This window comes from Phyllostomus hastatus, unplaced genomic scaffold (assembly GCF_019186645.2).
Source record: "Phyllostomus hastatus isolate PE091 unplaced genomic scaffold, TTU_PhHast_1.1 phas_contig_118, whole genome shotgun sequence".
NCBI classification, from domain to species: Eukaryota; Metazoa; Chordata; class Mammalia; order Chiroptera; family Phyllostomidae; genus Phyllostomus; species Phyllostomus hastatus.
In genome coordinates, this window is record NW_025333543.1 from 5301846 (window position 1) to 5321323 (window position 19478).

The 19478-nt window shown below is 37.0% G+C and overlaps 1 protein-coding gene across 1 annotated transcript; it reads right to left on the reverse strand.

Annotated features, from left to right (window-relative positions):
* Positions 1-217: 217 nt before the first annotated feature.
* On the reverse strand, positions 218-18562 carry ANKRD7 (ankyrin repeat domain 7). Its single transcript, XM_045847356.1, has 6 exons — positions 18333-18562; positions 4045-4159; positions 3707-3880; positions 2706-2812; positions 1950-2087; positions 218-347 (listed from the first exon to the last, which is right to left on the reverse strand). The coding sequence occupies exons 1-6, from the start codon at positions 18560-18562 to the stop codon at positions 218-220; spliced, it is 894 nt and encodes a 297-aa protein (XP_045703312.1).
* Positions 18563-19478: the final 916 nt, after the last annotated feature.

The window sequence follows — 19478 nt, forward strand, 5'->3', positions numbered from 1 at the left end:
AAGAGGTTATGGATTAAATTATCTTAAGCAATCAGTGTATCTTTACATTATATTTTCAGTCAACAAAGTGCCAGAATATTTTAGTCACAAATATTCATAAGAACAGTTCTTAAAAATATTTAGCATTTCAAAATAGGAGAAAATTTCAATTTCAAATAAAATGTTATTTGAGAAAGCTGTGTTCCTTTCTAAAAGACAAATAAACCAACAAGAAAAACTACTTGTTCTGTTTTATTTTCTTTCCTTCCTTCAGTTCTTTATCAACGGTAGTGTCCAAGATTTTATCCTCAGTAGATGTCTTCTTAACTTCCTTCTCCTTTCCATAACTAGCAATTAAATGATGATATCTAGCCACAAAGAGAGAAATAAATATGAATATTAGCATTCATAAATAGTAAATAGAACATGTAATTCTCAAATCAAAACCATAGACATTAGCTAATGCCTTCCCAAGTATGTCACATACTGGCTGCTGACCTCAAGCCTTCCTCAAGCCAGCTCCATCAACAGACACCATTTTTATTTCATGTACTCTCATTCCCTGGCCCTTAGTTTCTTCTTGCTGCCATAAATAAGCCACTAGTAAGGTAGAAAAAGTGGCTTAGGTTATATTTGGTATATTAATTTGCTAGGACTACCATAACAAAATACTAAACTGGGTGACTTAAATAACAGAAATTTATTTTCTCACAATTCTGGAGGCTAGAAGTCCAAGATCAGGGTGCCAGAAGAGTGGGTTTTCTCTGTGAGCCATGAGGGAACATCTGTTCCAGGCTTCTGTCCTTAGCGAGTACATGACTGTCCTCCTGTTGCCTCTTCACATAAGTTGTCCCCATGTACATGAACACCTCTGGTGTCTCTCTGTATGTCCTAATATCTCCTTCTTATAAGGGCACCAGTCAATCAGACTGGATTAGGGCCCAACCTAATGCACAGTCATTTCAAATTAATACCTCTTTAAAAGCCCTTTCCTGAAAAATAGCCATCCAAATTCTGAGGTACTGGGAATTAGGACTTTAACATAAGAATTTGAGGAGGTGGGTGATGCATAATTCAGCTCATAACATGTGGTCTTAAGAGTAAATTGACAAGTGAAGATAATTAATTAAGGGACTAAGACATACCCAGTAAAGAATAAACCTCTCCATGACTGAAAAAGCCATTGTAGTGACTCATTAGTAGACATGGGGTTTCAAAATTACAGCAGAAGGAATGAGGCAATATATGGATTAAAGCTAACTGTAACAAAAATGTCTGAATATAATTCCCTCATTTGACACAGTTATACTTATTTTTAAAAAACTGTTTGAGAAATATTACCTATGCTTCCACTGTTAAGAAACCGTAGAACCTATGTTCCAAGAAAAAGAGCTAAAAAATGGTACTAATAAGCAAAGACCATGTACTAAATATGGAAGATAGGTAACAGCTACTCAAGCAACAAAAGGCACAACTACAGAGCATTGCAAAGAAAGATCAAAAACAGAAAATATTTCTGAACATTGCATTTCATGTTTTCATTTACTATTAAAATCAGAAACATATGATCACACATAACAGTTTTATTTGGGTTCATGAACATATACTTATCACATCACTAATGTGTCAACACATTGAAAGGAGCTTGTTGGATTAATCATCTTTTGCCCAACCCTACTGCCCAGATTTTTATTAATGGCTATGTTACTAGTTGTTGGAATCCCCTGTCCTTGCATACTGCAAATTCCCATGCCTCTGGCAATTAATCTGTAGACTCAATCTACCTGCAGTTCTTACATTGATTGGATTCTATAAGCAGGTGAAAGCAAGGATCCTTAGACCATGGGACCACAATTCATAATGTGGTCACCCCTACTGCAGAGCCTATTCCAGCTTTGTATTTGGGGCTCATGTTTCTTTCTTATGGTCAAATTCCATACAATTGTTAAAAGATATGCACAATCACTTACATAGTAAAACCATTAAAAGAAGCATATTCCTCAGCTGTGAATCCATAAATATCTTGGCAAGATAGGTCCACTTCTTGCTGAAGAAGAAGACTGACTAAACTTGTTGGTTCATCACTTAGAGCAATCATAAGAGCTGTTCTGGAGCAAGAGATATAAATGTGTATTTATGGATCTTAAGTGTGCCTTGTGCTTTTTTAAAAAGTTAACCTTCTAAATTTACAGTTCAAGTGTAGAATCTCTATCAGGAAAAGAATCAGGGCAAGAATGTAAAAAGTGGGGCATATCTGCCCCAAAAGGGTGTCTGTCCAGATCATATTGGGAGTCTAAAGATAAAGCGTCCTTAAAAAGCAGCTAGCTCAGTGATTTTCAGCCCCTGCTTCCTGAAACCCTAGGGTATGCAAGATGTCTCAAAATGCTATGGAGGACAGTGTTTCTGGGGTTCAGGGTCCCCTACCCTCATTGAGCTACAGCATCTAGGAATTAGGGGTTGAGTTTCTGTGTAAGATTCTAGTGTTATAAAAGTATAATAATAATAACCTGCTAATTTTGATCCAAATGTTTAGTTTCACAGAAAAATAGATCTCAGGAATCTAGGTAGTTTGCCCAAAATCATATGGCTAGATCTTTTTTTACAAAAACAACAGCAAAAGAATATACATTACACACACACACACACACACACACACACACACACACACACACACACACACCATTAAGTTGCTGTAGTTATATGCTCTTATTCAGCATTAATTATACCTTTGATTCTTATCTGAGGCATTTGCATCTGCTCCTCTCTTCAGAAGAAATTCTACCATTTCCACATTGTTTTCGGTAATGGCAAGTAAAAGTGGAGTGTACCCATCCTGAGAAAAAAATTTCAAAATGATTATTTAAAATATTGTACCAACTTTAACATGCCTTTTAGATCTAAGTTCAATTTAAAAAATAAGAGTGCTTATAATAAACCTCTAATATACTCTTTAATTTTAAAAGGTTTTGATACATAACAAAATATGATTTCAAAGACCAAGAAAATAAATTGGAGTTGGGCCAGTCAAAAAATAAAGTTTCAGCTATAGTCTGAATTCAACTTGTGGCTAAGATCAGCCTAGACTATTTAAGTGACAAGTACTTAAATCATACATTCACATTTCATAATGGTGTTACAATTGGATTTTTATAGGGTTTCATTTAAACCTCCAAGGATGGCATTTATTTTGGTCTGTTATGTAGACAAAGTATCAGTGCTAAGGTGCTAAGAAGCTTAAAAAATATTCCTCAGTTTTCCATAAAGTCTCAATAAGAGATTTGGATTACTTTTAGTATTGTAAGTGATTTTCTAATTCAACCCTCTTTTTAGGATTATTCATAGGTATATAAATAAAAAAAATGGGCTTTATGCTTTTAATGAATATTTATTTATAAAAAAATCAAATAGGTCTCATTTGATATAGGCCTTTAAACAGTTATAACTATTAAATATGATATTGCTTTGGAAGTTAGGATTATAATCTAAAATTAAATGGAGAAAGACTTTTTAAAAAGGAAACTCCCAAAATAATAATAAATAAGTAAAACAAGGAAAACTGTATCAATATTTGATAATCTCATTCCTCTTCTCCCCAGTTTCATTTTGGAAAATTCATACTTTATATATGTTTCAACAGATACAAATTATCTGCAGTGAATACCTTCTTCAGTTGCCTTCTATATTATAAGCTTTCTAAAATATAATGTGTCATTTTTCATAAGAGTACCTTATTTTGTGCTTCAAGATTTGCTTTGTGTTCAAGCAATTTTTTGACTAATGAGACACTTTGACCACAGACAGCATAATGAAGAGCAGTATTGCCATGTAAATCCACCAGATTTGGGTCTGCACCTTGGTCTAGAAGAATGGTAGCACAATTCTCCTTTTTACACTGTACTGCCTGTCAGTAAATACAACAACACGAGATGAGTAACCAATTTACTACTCAGGATATGATATATTAAATGAATGATTAATATTTTGTTTTAAAATGTGAAATTCAACAGAAGCTAACTAGGAAAAAAACTCAAACAAATTACAATTGGAAAAGAAAAATTAACAAACCTTAGTCAATGGAGATCTGTTTTCACTATCCCAGACATCTATTTTGCATTGTTTTTCAATTAAGAGAGACACAACATTTGAGTAGCCATAAGCACAGGCCAAGTGCAAAGGTGTTCTATATAGATATAATAAAACACAAAGTTAGAAATAAGTCTTAGTTTGACAAGATACTTAACAATATGACAGTTCATATATAAAGATATTTACTTCATGTACTAATTTATATTTAAATAAAAGTTACATTAACTATAATTGCTTTTTACTGAATTATTGCTTGGGTAATAGGAAGTTTGTCAAGCCCTCAACCCAAACACACAGGACCAAAAGGCTTTAAATCCACCTAAAACAACTCCTTGCAATATCTTAGCAAACCTAGAAAATACTCTAATTGTCTCCTTCATCCACTAGTATACATATACCAAGAATTTAGTTCCAAAGAACTAGGGTTGCTTTTATTAAATCTTTGGATCTACCTCTCCATCCAACTCCAGTTCTCTTTTTTCATTAATTTAAAAAAAACAAAAACACAAGAAATAAAACCCTGCTGCAATAGAAAGTGAAGGTCATTTGAGCAGTGCACAGCAGGCCTTCCTAAAGTGGCTGCCTCATGCCTTATGGATAATTTCACTATTCTAATTGAAATCTAAACCACATTATGACAATTAAACCTTTTCTGAAACTCTCAGGGCCCATCTTTATGCCCCAAGGGATACTGGAAATCAGCCTCAAATTCAATAAAATAAAAAAAATGTCTATAGAAGCTTCGGCTTTCTAAGGAAGTATTGAGTAATATAGACCTATGTATGGTCTGTCACAAAATGTGAAAATAAGACTCATGTATCTTGAGGAGGCATGAAACATTACAAAGTTTAAAATATCACACAGATTTAACATTTGCCTACATTTCATTTTAAGTTTTAGATTTAACTGTTCTTAAATTCTAAAACTAACAATATATCTTTGTTATGGTCATTTACCAATGTTTACACATACAAATGCTTCAAAATCAATATAAATGGTCTTTCACCAAATGCCCAGAACAGCCCTTCTATTTTTAAAAAATGGTTGAATGCAAAATGTATATTTAAAAATATCTTAGAGAAACACCTTATAACCAATAATATTATTCCATTTCTCAAAAATTCTTAACTTTTTTTTATCAATGCATTATACTTCCAGTCTGAGACTTTATATTGTTTTTTTTTCTTTAAGATTCAGAACAAGTTTAATATATAGGTCATCATATATCACTTATATGTTACATTATTTTTATTACTGTTCAACTACAGTTGTCCCAATTTTCCCACCATTACTGTCCCCCAACCTACCCACCCCCACCTCCTACATTCAATTCTCCACTCCCCAGTTGTTTTTGACCATGGGTCCTATATATATGTTCCTTGACTTAACCCTTCCCTTTCCCACGTTATCTCCCATCCCTATGGCTACTGTCAGTTTGTTTTTTATTTCCACATCTCTGGCTCTACTTTGCTTGCTTTGTTGTTGTTGTTGATTAGATTCCACTTATAGGTGAGATCATATGGTATTTGTCTTTCACTGCCTGGCTTATTTCACTTAGCATAATGCTCTTCAGTTCCATCCATGCTGTTGTGAAGGGTAGGAGTTCCTTATTTATTTCTGCTACATAGTATTCCATTGTGAAAATGTACCACAGATTTTTGATCCCCTCATTTACTAGTGGGCACTTAGGCTGTTTCCAGCACTTGTCTATTGTGAATTGTGCAGCTATGCACATTGGGGTGCATGGGTTCTTTTGAATTGGTGTTTCAGGGTTCTTAGTGTATACTCCCAGCAGTGGAAATGCCAGGTTAAAAGGCAGTTCCATTTTCAGGTTTTTAGAAAATACCATACTGTTTCCCACAGTGGCTGCACCAGTCTGCATTCCCACCAACAGTTCACAAGGGTTCCCTTTTCTCCATAATCTGGCCAGCATTTGTTGTCTATTGATTTATGATAGCCATTCTCACTGGTGTGAAGTTATATCTCATTGTGGTTTTAATTGAATCTCTCTGATGGTTAGTGATGCTAAGCACCCTTTCATATATCTCTAGGCTCTCTGTATGTCTTCCTTGGAGAAGTATCTGTTCACGTTCTTTGCCCTTTTTTTAAATTGGATTGTCTTCCCGGTATGGAGTAGTGTGAGTTCTTTATATATTTTGGAGGTCAAACCCTTGTCTAAGGTATCATTGGCAAATATATTTTCCCATACTGCTGCTTCCCTTTTTATTTTGCTGATGTTTTCTTTAGCTGCACAGAAGCTTTTTATTTTGATGGGATCCCATTTGTTTATTCTTTCCTTTATGTCCCTTGCTCTAGAGGACACATTGGTGAAAATATTGCTGCATGGAATATCTGAGATTTTCCTGCCTATGTTCTCCTCTAGGACTTTTATGGTGTCATGACTTATATTTACGTGTTTTATCCACCTTGAGTTTGTTTTTATGTATGCTGCAAGTTGGCGATTAAGTTTTCTTTTTTTGCATGTAGCTGTTCAGATCTCCCAACACCATTTATTGAAGAGGCTATTATTACTCCACTTTATGCTCCTGCCCCCTTTGTCAAATATTAATTGACCATAGACACTTGGGTTTATTTCTGGGTTCTCTTCTTTTCCATTGATCCATGTGTCTGTTCTTATGCCAGTATCAAATTGTTTTGATTACAGTGGCCTCGTACATAATATAGTTTGGTGTCAGGTATTTTGATCCCTCCTACTTTGTTCTTCTTTCTCAAAGTTGCTATGGCTATTTGGTGTGTTTATAGTTCCATATACATTTTTGAAATATTTGTTCTATATCTATAAAATATGTCACTGGTATATTAATAAGGATTGAATTGAATCTGTAAATTGCTTTGGGTAGAATGGACCTTTTGATGATTTTAATTCTACCAACCCAAGAACATGGTATATGTTTCCATTTATTCGTGTCTTTCTTAATTTCTTTTTCAGTGTTGTATAGTTTTCTGAGTACAGGTATTTTACCTCCTCGATTTGGTTTATTCTTAAGTATTTTATTTATCTTGTTGCCATAGCAAATGAGATTTTTTCCCCTGATTTTTGTTTCTGATATTTCATTGTTGGTGTAAAAAACTGTCTTCAATTTCTGAATATTGAATTTGTATACTGCTGTTTAGCCAAACTCACTTATTAGGTAGAGTAGTTTTTTGTGGAGTATATAGGGTTTTCTATGTACACTATCATGTCATCTGCAAACAATGACAGTTTTATTTCCTCCTTTCCAATTTGGATGCCTCTTATTTCCTTTTCTTGTCTGATCATTGTTGCTAGATCTTCCAAAACTATGTTGAATAAGAGTGGTGAAAGCATACACATTTGTCTTGTTCCTGATCATAGAGGGAAAGCTTTTAGTTTTTGCCATTGAGCATTATGTTGGCTGTAGGTTTCTCATATATGGCCTTTATTATGTTGAGGAATGCTCACTCTATTTCCACTTTGATCAGTGTTTTTATCATAAATGGGTGCTGTACCTTATCAAATGCTTTTTCCTCATCTATTGATATGATTATGTAATTTTTCTTTCTTCTTGGTTATGTAATGTGTTATGTTTACTGATTTGCAAGTATTGTACCATCCTTGCATCGCTGGGATGAATCCCACTTGATCATAGTGTAGGACTTTTTAATGTATCGCTGGATGCGGTTTGTCAATATTGTGTTCAGGGTTTTAGCATCTATGCTCATCGGCGAAATTGGCCTGTAGTTTTCTTTCCTTATTGTGTCTTTACCTGGTTTTGGGATCAGGATGATGCTGGCCTCGTGAAAAGAGTTTTGGAGTCTTCCCTGTTCTTGGATTTGGGAATAGTTTAAGGATGGGTGTTAGCTGTTCCTTAAATGGGTTTTAAAATTCTCCTATGAAACTGTCTAGTCCATGGTTTTTATGTACTGGGAGTTTACAGTTACTGTTTTAATTTCGCTAGCTATTATTGGTCTTTTCAGGCTTTCACTTCTTCTTGATTCAGTTTTGGAAGATTATATTTTTCTAGAAATTTTTCCATTTCACCTAGGTTTTCAAATTTCTTGGCATATAGTTGTTTGTAGTAATTTCTTACACTCCTTTGTATTTCTGTGGTATTAGTTAAAATCTCTCCACTTTCATTTCTGATTTTATTAATTTGGGTCCTCTCTCTTTTCTTCTTGATAAATCTGGTTAAAGTCTTGTCAATTTTGTTTATCTTTAAAGAACCAGATCCCAGATTTATTAATCCTTTGAATTGTTCTTTTATTCTCCATGTCATTTAATTCTCTCTGATCTTGATTACTTCCTTCCCTGTACTCACTCTGGGCTTTGTTTATTGTTCCTCCAGTTCTTGTAGATGTAGTGTTAGGTTATTTGAAATGTTTCTATCTTTTTAGGTAGACCTGTATTGCTATAAACTTCCCTCTCAGGACTGCCTTTGCTATATCTCATAGGTATTGTGAGTTCATTTTCATTCATTTCCAGAAACTTTTAAACTTATTCCTTGATCTCATTATTAGCTTATTCATCATTAGTAGCATGCTATTCAATCTCCATGAATTTGAATGTTTTTGAGTTTTTTCCTTGAAGTTGTTTTCTAGTTTCAGGCCCTTGTGGTCTGAGAAAATGCTTGGTATAATTTCAATTTTCTTGAATTTGTTGAGCTTGTTTTGTGTTCTATCATGTGTTTTATCTTTGAAAAGAATATGTATTTTGCTTCTTTTGGATGAAAGATTCTATATATACCAGTTAAGTCCATTTGATCTAGGGCATTTATTTCAATGATGCAATATCCTTGTTCATTGTTTGGAAAATCTATCCATTGATGACAGCGGGTGTCAAAATATCCTAGTATAAGTGTGTTGCTATCTATATCTTCATTTAAGTCATCCAAGATTTTCCTTAAACATTTGGGTGTCCCTATATTGGGTGCATATATGTTTACAATGTCTATGTCTTCTTGGTAGATCCTTCCCTTGAGCATTCTGAAGTGTCTTTTTATGTCTTTTGTTTTGAAGTCTATTTTTTTATGTATAAGCATGGCTACCCCAGCTTTCTTTCCTGTCCTTTAGCTTGTAATATTTTTTCCAATCCTTCACTTTCAGTCAGTGTAAGTCTTTTGTTCTGAGGTGGGTCTTTTGTAGGCTGCATATGTGTGGGTTGTTTTCTTTTTTTATCCTTTATTTTTGTTTTTATTTTTTAATATATTTTATTGATTATGGTATTACAGTTGCCCCATTTTTCCCCCTTTACTCCCCTCTGCCCTGCACACCTCCTCCCACCCACTTTCCCCCTGCTTTAGTTCATATCCATGGGTCATATGTATGTTTTTTGGCTTTTACATTTTCTATACTATTCTTAACCTCCCCCTATCTTCTACCTACCATTTATGTTACTTATTCCCTGTACCTTTTCCCTCTGTGTCCTCACTCACTCCCTTGCCGATAATCCTCCATGTGATCTCCATTTCTGTGATTCTATTCTTGTTCTAGTTGTTTGCATAGTTTGTTTTTGGTTTTGTTTTAGGTTTGGTTGTTAATAAATGTGAGTTTGTTGTCATTTTACTGTTCATATTTTTTATCTTCTTTTTCTTAGATAAGTCCCTTCAATAAGTCATATAATAAGGGCTTGGTGATGATGAACTCCTTTAACTGCACCTTATCTGGAAAGCACTTTATCTGCCCCTCCATTCTAAATGAAAGCTTTGCTGGATAAAGTAATCTTGGATGTAGGCCCTTGCCTTTCATGACCTTGAATACTTCTTTCCAGCCCCTTCTTGTCTGTAGGGTTTCTTTTGAGAAATCAGCTGATAGTCTTCTGGGAACTCCTTTGTAGGTAATTGTCTCCTTTTCTCTTGCTGCTTTTAAGATTCTTTATCTTTAACCTTGGGTAATGTAATTATGATGTGCTTTGGTGTGTGTTTCCTTGGGTACAACTTCTTTGGGACTCTCTGAGTTTCCTGGACTTTCTGGGAGTCTATTTCCTTTGCCATATTAGGGAAGTTCTCCTTCATTATGTTTTCAAATAAGTTTTCAATTTCTTGCCCTTCCACTTCTCCTTCTGGTACCCCTATGATTTGGATGTTGGAATATTGAAAGATGTCCTGGAGGTTCCTAAGCCTCTCCTCATTTTTTTGAATTCTTGTTTCTTCATTCTGTTCTGGTTTAATGTTTCTTTCCTCTGCTCCAAACCGTGGATTTGAGTCCATGTTTCCTTTCCTTCACTGCTAGTTCCCTGTGCATTTTCCTTTATTTCACTTAGCATAGCCTTCATTTTTTTCTCTAGTTTTCAACCATACTCAACCATTTCTGTGAGCATCTTGATTACCAGTGTTTTGAACTGTGCTTTTGATAGGTTGATAGGTTGGCTATCTCTTCATGACTTAATTGTATTTTTTCTGAAGCTTTGATCTGTTCTTTCATTTGGGCCATTTTTTTTTCAAAGTAACATGCCTGTTACCTTGTAAGGAGTGGACCCTTAGGTGTTCACCAGGGCAGAGCAACCCATGTTGTTGCATTGTGATGCTGTATGTGGGGGAGGGGTCCGAGAGGGAACAATGCCACTTGCTCTGCTCTTTGCCAGCTTTCTGTCACTTCCCCCATTACCCACAATTGAATTGGGCCCTTCTGGTGTTGATTCCTGGGTGGGTGGGCTTTTGTATATTCTAGGACCCTGTTGGTCTCTCCAATGAACTCTCCTGTGAGGCTGGGAGTTTCTCCTGCTGCCACCCCAACACCCACAGGTGTTTTGAGTCAGAGGTTTTGAGGCTTTATATCCCCACACTGGAACTCTTGGCTGCACAGTCTGTCTCACTCCCCAGTTGTTCCTCCCAGTTCATCTGCACTAGAATGTGGGACCACCCACTCCACCAGATGCCACCCCACCAGGTCAACCAGCCGCTGCCTTGTCTGCCAGCCACAGCCTTGCCCATCCCAGTCCTCCAGCCACTACTTTGCTGTGAGTCCTCTCCACCCAGCTGCCTGTCTCTGCCCCAGTACCAGTCTGGATAAATGTTTCTTCTTAACTTCTTGTTGTCAGACTTTCACACAGTTTGATTTTCTGTCAGTTCTGTTGTTTTTTGTTTTTAAATTTGTAGTTTCCTTCTTTTGGTTGTGCAAGGAGGCATAGTGTATCTACCTACACCTCCATCTTGGCCAGAAGTCTGTGTGGGCTGTTTTCTTATTCACTCAGCTACCCTATATATTTTGATTGGAGCATTTAATCCATTTATAATGAAGGTTGTTATTGGTAAGTACTTATTCATTTTTCCTCTTTGACCTGTGTTCCTCTCTCTTTCACTTTTTCCTCATCTTAAAACAGACCCTTTAGCATATCTTGCAATGATGTTTTGGAAGAGGTGTATTCTTTTTGCTTTCTTTTGTCAGGGAAACTCCTTATTTCACCTTCCATTTGAATTGAGAACCTTGCTGAGTAGAGTAGTCTTGGTTGCAGGCCTTTGCTTTTCATTACTTGGAATACTCCTTGCTATTCACCTCTGGCTTGTAGTGTTTCTATTAAGAAATCAGCTGCTGCCCTGGCTGGCATAGCTCAGTAGACTGAGAGTGGGCTGTGAACCAAAGCATCACAGGTTCAATACCCAGTCAGGGCACATCCCTGGGTTGCAGGCCACAGCCCCAACAACCGCACATTGGTGTTTCTCTCTCTCTCTCTCTCTTTCTCCCTCCCTTCCCTCTCTAAAAATAAATAAATAAAATCTTAAAAAAAAGAAATCAGCTGCTAACCTTATTGTAGCTATTTTGTACATTACTATCTGCTTTTCTCTTGCTGCTTTTAAGATTCTCTCTTTGTCTCTGACTTGGCCATTTTAATTATGGTGTATCTTGGATTGGGCCTCTTTCATTTCATCTTGATTGGGATCTTCTGTGCTTCCTGAACTTGTATTGCTTTTCCCCTCTCTAGCTTCGGGAAGTTTTCTGTCATTATATTTTCAAACAGATTTTCTATCACTTGCTCCTTTTCTTCTCCTTCTGTTATTCCTAGGATTCAAAGGTTGTTGTGTTTCATGTTGTCCTGAAGTTCACTTAAACTATGCTCATTTTTAGTCTTTTTTTCTGATGCTGCTCTACCTGGGTATTTCTTTCTACTTTGTCTTCAGCTCACTAATCCAGTCCTCTGCTTCATGCAGCTTGCTTATAATTCCTTATAGTATATTTTTTATTTCAGATATTGTATTTTTCATTTATTCTTGGTTCTTATTTACAGTTTCTCTTCACTTTCTACTGTTGTAGCTCCACTGAGTTCCTTGTAGTTGTCACCGAGTTCCTTGAGCATCCTTATAACCATTCTTTTGAATTCTATGTCTGATAGTTTGCTTGCTTCCATTTCATTTAGCCCTTTTATTGGGGAGTCTTCCATTCCTTTCAGTTACAGGTTCTTTCTTTGTATCCCCATTTTAGGTGACTCTTTTAATTTGTTTCTGTGTTTTGGGTGCTCTGTTTTGCCAGCTGTCTTCATGGTGTGAACTTCTATGGTAGGACTTCTGTTGGACTCAGTGGTATGGTCTCTTTGGTCTCCTTGTCTGGATGCTCTAGGGTTGCCTCTTCTTCTGTTTGTATGAGCTTTCTTGATGTACTTGGATTTTACATGTTGGTGGCTTCATTGTTGGTGGGTTCTCCCCTCCACAGGCTTACTGGTATTCACAATTCCCACCTTGTCTTATATGCTCTTACACAGTTGTTGGTTAACAAAGCAGTATTACCAGACAACCATACCTACACCAGCAAAAAAAGAAAGAAAAAAAATACGTCTACCACATCAGCAATCTCAACCTCAATTGAACTAAAATTAATAAAGATGATGAGAGATTGCAGATATGATAAGATATTACAAAGGGAATATGAGTTGACTAGAAGAGGGGAAAATGTTATTGAGTGGTGAAAAGGAGGAGAATTGATAAGAATTGGGATAGAACCAACGTGAATAAAAGGACACAACAAAATTTGTAAGTAAAACATAAAGGGGCAATGGGAACAATGGAGTAAGAAGAGGGAAGAGTATACTATGAGGCTTGAAGTGAAATTGAAAAGGTACAGAACCAATGGGAGCAAAACTGCAGAAAAACCACAGCAGGGTTGAAAGCAACAACAGTTGAATGAGGTTCCATAAAGGTGGAATGGGATTAATAATATTGTAGGAAATTGAAAAGTGGATATGAGATCTCTACAGTAAAGAAAATGATTTTGAAAGGATGGGGGAAACAACCTAATAAGAGTAAGGAGTGAGGCCCAGGTTGGGGGCAGGGGAAGAAGAGAGAGAGAAACAGAGAGAGAAAAAATAATGAAATAAAATTGTTCATTCAACTGATCAAGGTCAGGGGGAAGATGAAATGGAATAAGACAGCAGGAGAGTATTCTATGGGATTTAAAAAACAAACAAATCATGAACAAATGGGAGTTCCTTTGGAGAAGCACAGCAATAACTGTGTTATTTCACCCAACTGGCCGCTGTTTATTAAATGTGGAAAAGAAATAAGAATCTCATAAGATGTTAAAAGACTGTGAGCTGACCGGAGAAAGAAGAACACTTATGTGAGGTTAGATGGAGGAGAAATAGTGAGAGTAAGGGATAGAAACTTGGCACAGTATGAGAGAAAATAAAGTTTACACCAACAGTAATAAAGCTCAGGAAGATGATGAAATGGATTAAGACCAGGGAAGAGTGCTCTGTGGAATTTGGAATAACACTAGTATGATAAGAAATATATAATCTGAATAAAAAGAAAAAGACCAAGAGTAGTGACTTATTTGGAATACAAGTGAAGTGAAAGAAGAAAAATTAAAATGCAATATGAAAGGGAGAATAAAAAAGCAAGACAAACAATAACAACAAATAAAACAAACAAAAAACTAAATAAACATAAAGAAGAAAAATTTTAAAAACCTGAAAGCTCTTATGAAGAGCAAAAAAATTGTCTCAGGTGTTGGTTTTTGTTTTCTGACTTATTTCTGGATCTGTCTCTGATTTCTCTCAGCTCCAGGACTTACTGTACTACTCTTGAAGAAAAGAAGAAGAGAAAAAAGCCTCCTGCTGACTGCTAAGCCTGCCTAGTCAGTTTTTCAGGTCTTCCTGTTTTCTGTAGGCAGAGTGGGGCTGGGCTCCATTTTACCCTTCCTATGTTTGGGGCTCAGTCTAAACTATAATAATATCAGGTGGCCAATTTCCAGTGCATACCCTAGGAGCACTGTGCAGCCCACACTCTCTACTCTGTTGATTTACACCAGGCTGGCATCAGTAAGGCACCTTGCTTTGCACACCTTACATTAATCTGTGAGGCACTGAGTAGAAGCAAATGGTGCCCACACTCTTCCCTCTTTGTTGGCCTGGCTGCTGTACCCATGAAGTCCCTGCACAGTGTACCTCAGTTTCCCTTTGAAAAAAGTCTCTTTGGGTACTGTGGCTGCAGACCCCAGCTTTCCATACACTCCAACTCTCTGGCAAGTCCAGATTCTGCCTGGGTCACAGCCCATAGCAGCCCACCTCTTCTCCCAGCTCCAGGTGCCACTGGGATCTCCAAAATTTTCTGGCACTGTCCCAGCCAGTGACTGCCACCCCAGCCTGGGTATGCTGCCAGCTGTGTTTGCACTTGTTGCCTTCTTTTCACCCCCAGTGACTTTATGCATCCAGGTCCCCCCTGGTGCTGGTCTGGGACTTCCCTGTCCTGGAAGGGGAGGGAGCTGCTAGGCTGCTATCACCAATGGGGCTCTCCTCCAATGTCCCTGTGGCAGCTGAATTCACCGGTACCTTCCCCTCCACCTAAAATGACTCATTACTGCCTGTTTTGAAGCATCCTCTACACACTTTGGCTTCCAAACTTCATATCAACTAAGATTCTATTGGCTCTTTACTTTGTTTTTCAGAAGATCAGTTAAGTATCCCAGTTAGGTGCATGAGCAAGTGGGCTCAGCTCCCACCTACCTTGCTGCCATCTTTCAAAGGTATATTGTTATTTTTTAACTCATAGTACTTACCTTACAGGAAATCTAAATTTCTGTGAAGCCTAGTGTTCATTTCTAAAGTTTCAGTCTGGCTGGTATCATTTTCTTTCATTCAAATTCTATTTTTTTTTCCCAGTCTCTCACTCTCTCAAATATCTGTGAAAGAATTGTCAGCATAGATTGTGGACAGGTGAAGAATTGTCAGATTCCAAAAATCTCTAATTCAACTTAAGCAAAAGCCATGAATTGAATGGATGTCAAGTGTAGATCATTACTATAGAAGCTGAAATGAATTGTTATCCCTCTATACCCGGTACAGGGCTAGAACATAGCTGCAATCTCCTATTAGGTTTTATCATAAGAATATGCTTTTTATTAACTGACTTCCTAGGATTCTTGATAGTTTAGGATCCAGAGTAAGTGAAGAAGTAACCAAGGAATATACCTCATACTAGACCATTAAATTTTTTTCAATTCTAGGCTGAGAACTTTATGTCCAATCTAGTTCTGAGTAGAGCTAGAGTTAGAGGCTAAAACTATTAGTTTAGAATTCAGCCTTCACCTATCAGACTCTATATGATCTGAGGGATATTTTATTAAAACTATAAAGATAATTTAATTTTATAGCTAGAAGAAAAATTAAACATCTCCTATTCATTTTCAAACATATTAGACACAGTACACTTGAAATAAGCAACACAGAGCAAAGTCTCCAGGGACCATTCTTATTCTACCTCCTCCCTCTGCCCAAATCTCATGTCCTCATCAGAAATAGTGATTTTATTTTAATATGTAACCTTTCAGGTTCTATCTCTCTCATTCTCAATTTGTCTTTCTCTACACACAAATATTCAAACAGAATATATGGCTTGAGATTTGTTATTCATCTTAACTGAGATATAATTTATATATAAAAATTTAAGTATGTGATTTTATTAGTTTTAACCAATACACAGTCATATAAACACCACCATAATCACAATAAAGAACATTTCCATCACTCTAAAATGTTTTCTCATGCTTATTTACAATCAATATCCTTCTCCCCTCTTCAACTGAAATCCCAGATAACATGTGATTTTCATTCTGTAGCTTAATTTTTGCCTTTTTAAAAATTGTATATAAATGGTGTTAATATAAATATTTTGTGTCTGCCTTCTTTCACTTAGCATGACACTTATAAGATTCATCCACCTTGTTGAATATATCAGTAATTCATTTATTTATTAATAAAATATCATTTTATTTCTGAATAGTATCTTTAAATTATCCTATTTATCTATATATGGATATATGTGCACTCATTCATCAAAAAGTATTTACCACTTACTACAGCTAGGCAGGTGTCTAGATGATGAGGATACAATGCCATCAAAACAGACAAAATACCTGCTCCTATGGATCATATATGCTAACTGAAGAGGTAAATACAAAATTTAAAATACAAAGTAGGCTAAGCAGTATTAATTACTGAAAAGAAAAACCAGTCAGGGAAGAAGGGTAGGAAATATCAGCAAAGAGATGGGCTACAACTGGATGTAGAGTAGCCAGGGAACCTCACTGACAAGGTGACAAATAAGCACCTGAAGAAAATGGGTGGGGGAAGCCACATGAATCTCTGGGGAGGAAAGCACTCCTGGCAAAGTGTACAGCTAGTCCAAAAGCCTAAATGCATTTCTGTGGAACACTAAGGAGGCCAGGGTAGCTGGAGATGAATGAAAGAGAGAGTTGTAGGATGTAAGATCAGGAACAGGCAGGGGTGAGATGGAAAGCCAGTTGAAGTTTTTAAGGTGAGCAATGACATCATTTGACATACATTGTATATACGATCATCCTGGGTTCTATATTGAGAATAAACTGAAAATGTTAAAAGACAGAAAACTAGTTAGGAGGCCACTGCAGTAATTCTGGTTAGGACATGATGGTAGCTTTAATTAGAAGGGTAACTGAAGTGGCAAGAAATGGTTGAAATTTAGTTATATTTTGAAGGTGGAGCCAGCAAGATTTTATATTGAATCAGATGGAGAATGTCAAATAATGAGAGGAGTAAAGAATGACCCTGGGGTTTCTGGCCTAAACAACTGATAAAAGGATTTGGCATTTATAGGAAGAGATGAGCAGATCTGAGGAGGAAAAACAGGAGTACAGTTTGGGGATGTTTGCGATGCCTGATCAGCGATGTGGTAGAGTCAGTGGCTTTCATGACCCAACTGTTAAATTTTCAAGAAGCATTACAGCCAGTTAACATCACATCGGTAGCTTAAAATAAGGCTTTTCTTCTCCATCCCCCCAAGTGCTTGTTTTTGAACATTTAGGAGCATACCACAGCCTATTAGATATCTAAGTAGAAGTACAGCACTTATGTATGTAAGTCTATAGTTCAGGGGAGAGATATAGCTGGAGATAAAAAGATTTGTAATATAGATATTTAAAGCAGATCTCTCTTTACCAGGCAAATGAAGAGAGAGAGAAAGGATAGGTCAAGTAAGATACTTGTCTGAGAGTCCAGCCAGGTAAGGCTGATAATTGACTACTGAATGAAGTCATATTGAGGTTACCTATGACCTTATAAAGTAATTCAATGGAGTGATTTAAAAGATAAATTATATAACTGTTCTTTAAAAGAGGAGGTAAAACTATATCAGCAAGATGATATAAGTCATCTTTCTAACCAGAGGTTTCCAGTTACCCAATTATAATGAAAAATGCCATTTTTCATACCCTATGATTTAAAAACTGCCTAAAATATTTTAAGGTAGGCACAGATAGTACATATTTTCTATTATTTATACCAAGCAATTAACTTTTTTCTTAAAATAGAAAATTAACTTTGTTTTCCATCAAGTGGTGTTGATGGGGTTTTTGAAGATACTCTGAAACTGAAAAAAATGTCATAGAAGATCTACACTGTAGAGTTAACTGTTTTGCTGTTTTAAAGTCTCAGTCTTCATAACCATTGTTATGGGAAGTCACGTCTACTCTTTTCCAATCAGTACATTATTTATATGGTAAATCTTGAAAAAAGAGAGGAAAAAATGAAAAAGATAGCAGGATTAGGAAAAGGTAGAGTACCTAAGGGACATTAAGTCAGTGGGAGGAGTGAAGAGAATCAGAGAAAACACAAATGCCTTCAAATATCCAGGTAAGTACTTTGAAAAATAGAAAGATGAAGTTGGGAATGTGACCCTCTGCCAGTGGCTACCAGACCTCTCTGCTATGGGATGCCAGGAGTGACAACCAGTTGGGTAACCCAGACAAATGCTTCTGGTTAGAGGCCCCAGTGGCTCCAGTGGTTCCAGCTTCCCATCCACGCTACTCTTCATCACTCTGGTCACCTGTATCCTCTATCTCGAATGTTCACATCATGTTTCTTGATCTGCAGGTAGTCTTTCACTTTTTCCAAATCCCCAACTGCAGCAGCTTTATGAAGTTTTTTTAAATCTTTATATCGAAGGTTGTAGCCCGGCTGGGTATGCGGACCAGTACTGGTCCGATGCAGGAGCAGGTGCGAGGAGGGGGTGTGGGGCTCATCATTCCTTCTCCACAAAGTAAAAAGCTTCTTCATGGCAACTCAAGAGATTGTCCTCCAGTCGGACTAGGATATTTCTGTGGCTCCTAACAGTCCGGAATGCCCCTCTGCCGGCCCCCAGGCTCATGGGCCCCAGTGTCAGAGACCGAGTGGCCAGAGACAGGAAGTGGGCCAGTGGCCAGAAACCAACTGGGTCACGTGCCTGGAGTGACACTTCAGCCTTGCTTTCCTCACAAACGCTTAGATCTTGGAGCCCCTGTGGTTGCGACCCAGTCTCTGGAGTGCCAAGACCCAGGTTCTCGCTTACGATCTGAAACTGTCACGTTCGGTCTTTCTATTGCTTCAAGAGCCTTCGGATTGACCCAACAACTTTCTTACAACGCCTCTCCCCCTCGTGGTTGGGACAGATCTCCTTCTGTGATCTTGCCATCCAACCTCACCAGCATGTTCACATGATATAACTCGTTTCTAACAATCACCAAAATCCCACCATAATTTCAATTCCAAACATACTTTTGAAAACTGCCTTTCATATTCCAGCTCACTTTCATGACAAAACTTCAAATTCCGCCAACTCATTGCATCTACAGTTAGTTCATTAATTCTGCCACCTCTCAGGGACCTTGGCAACTCCACTCTGAACTCACCTACCTAATTAGATTAAGTTCTGTGGTTAATCATAATCATCACTCCCAAGTACAGACCTTCAACACATTTTCCCCTATTCCTTTTCTTGTCTGCCTAAGCCATAGTCCTAGTTAAAACTCCAGATAAATCTTGTCTGTCCTAAGCCACTGAATGTGACTACAGGAAAAAAACAACACCATGCTGTCATCTCAGTCGGCCTGAAGAGGATGAGTATACTTCCCAGCAATCCTTAGATATTTTTCTGATCCATTTCATATCTTCCTTGACCATTTCTTATCTTCTCTCTTCAAACTCATTCTTGGCT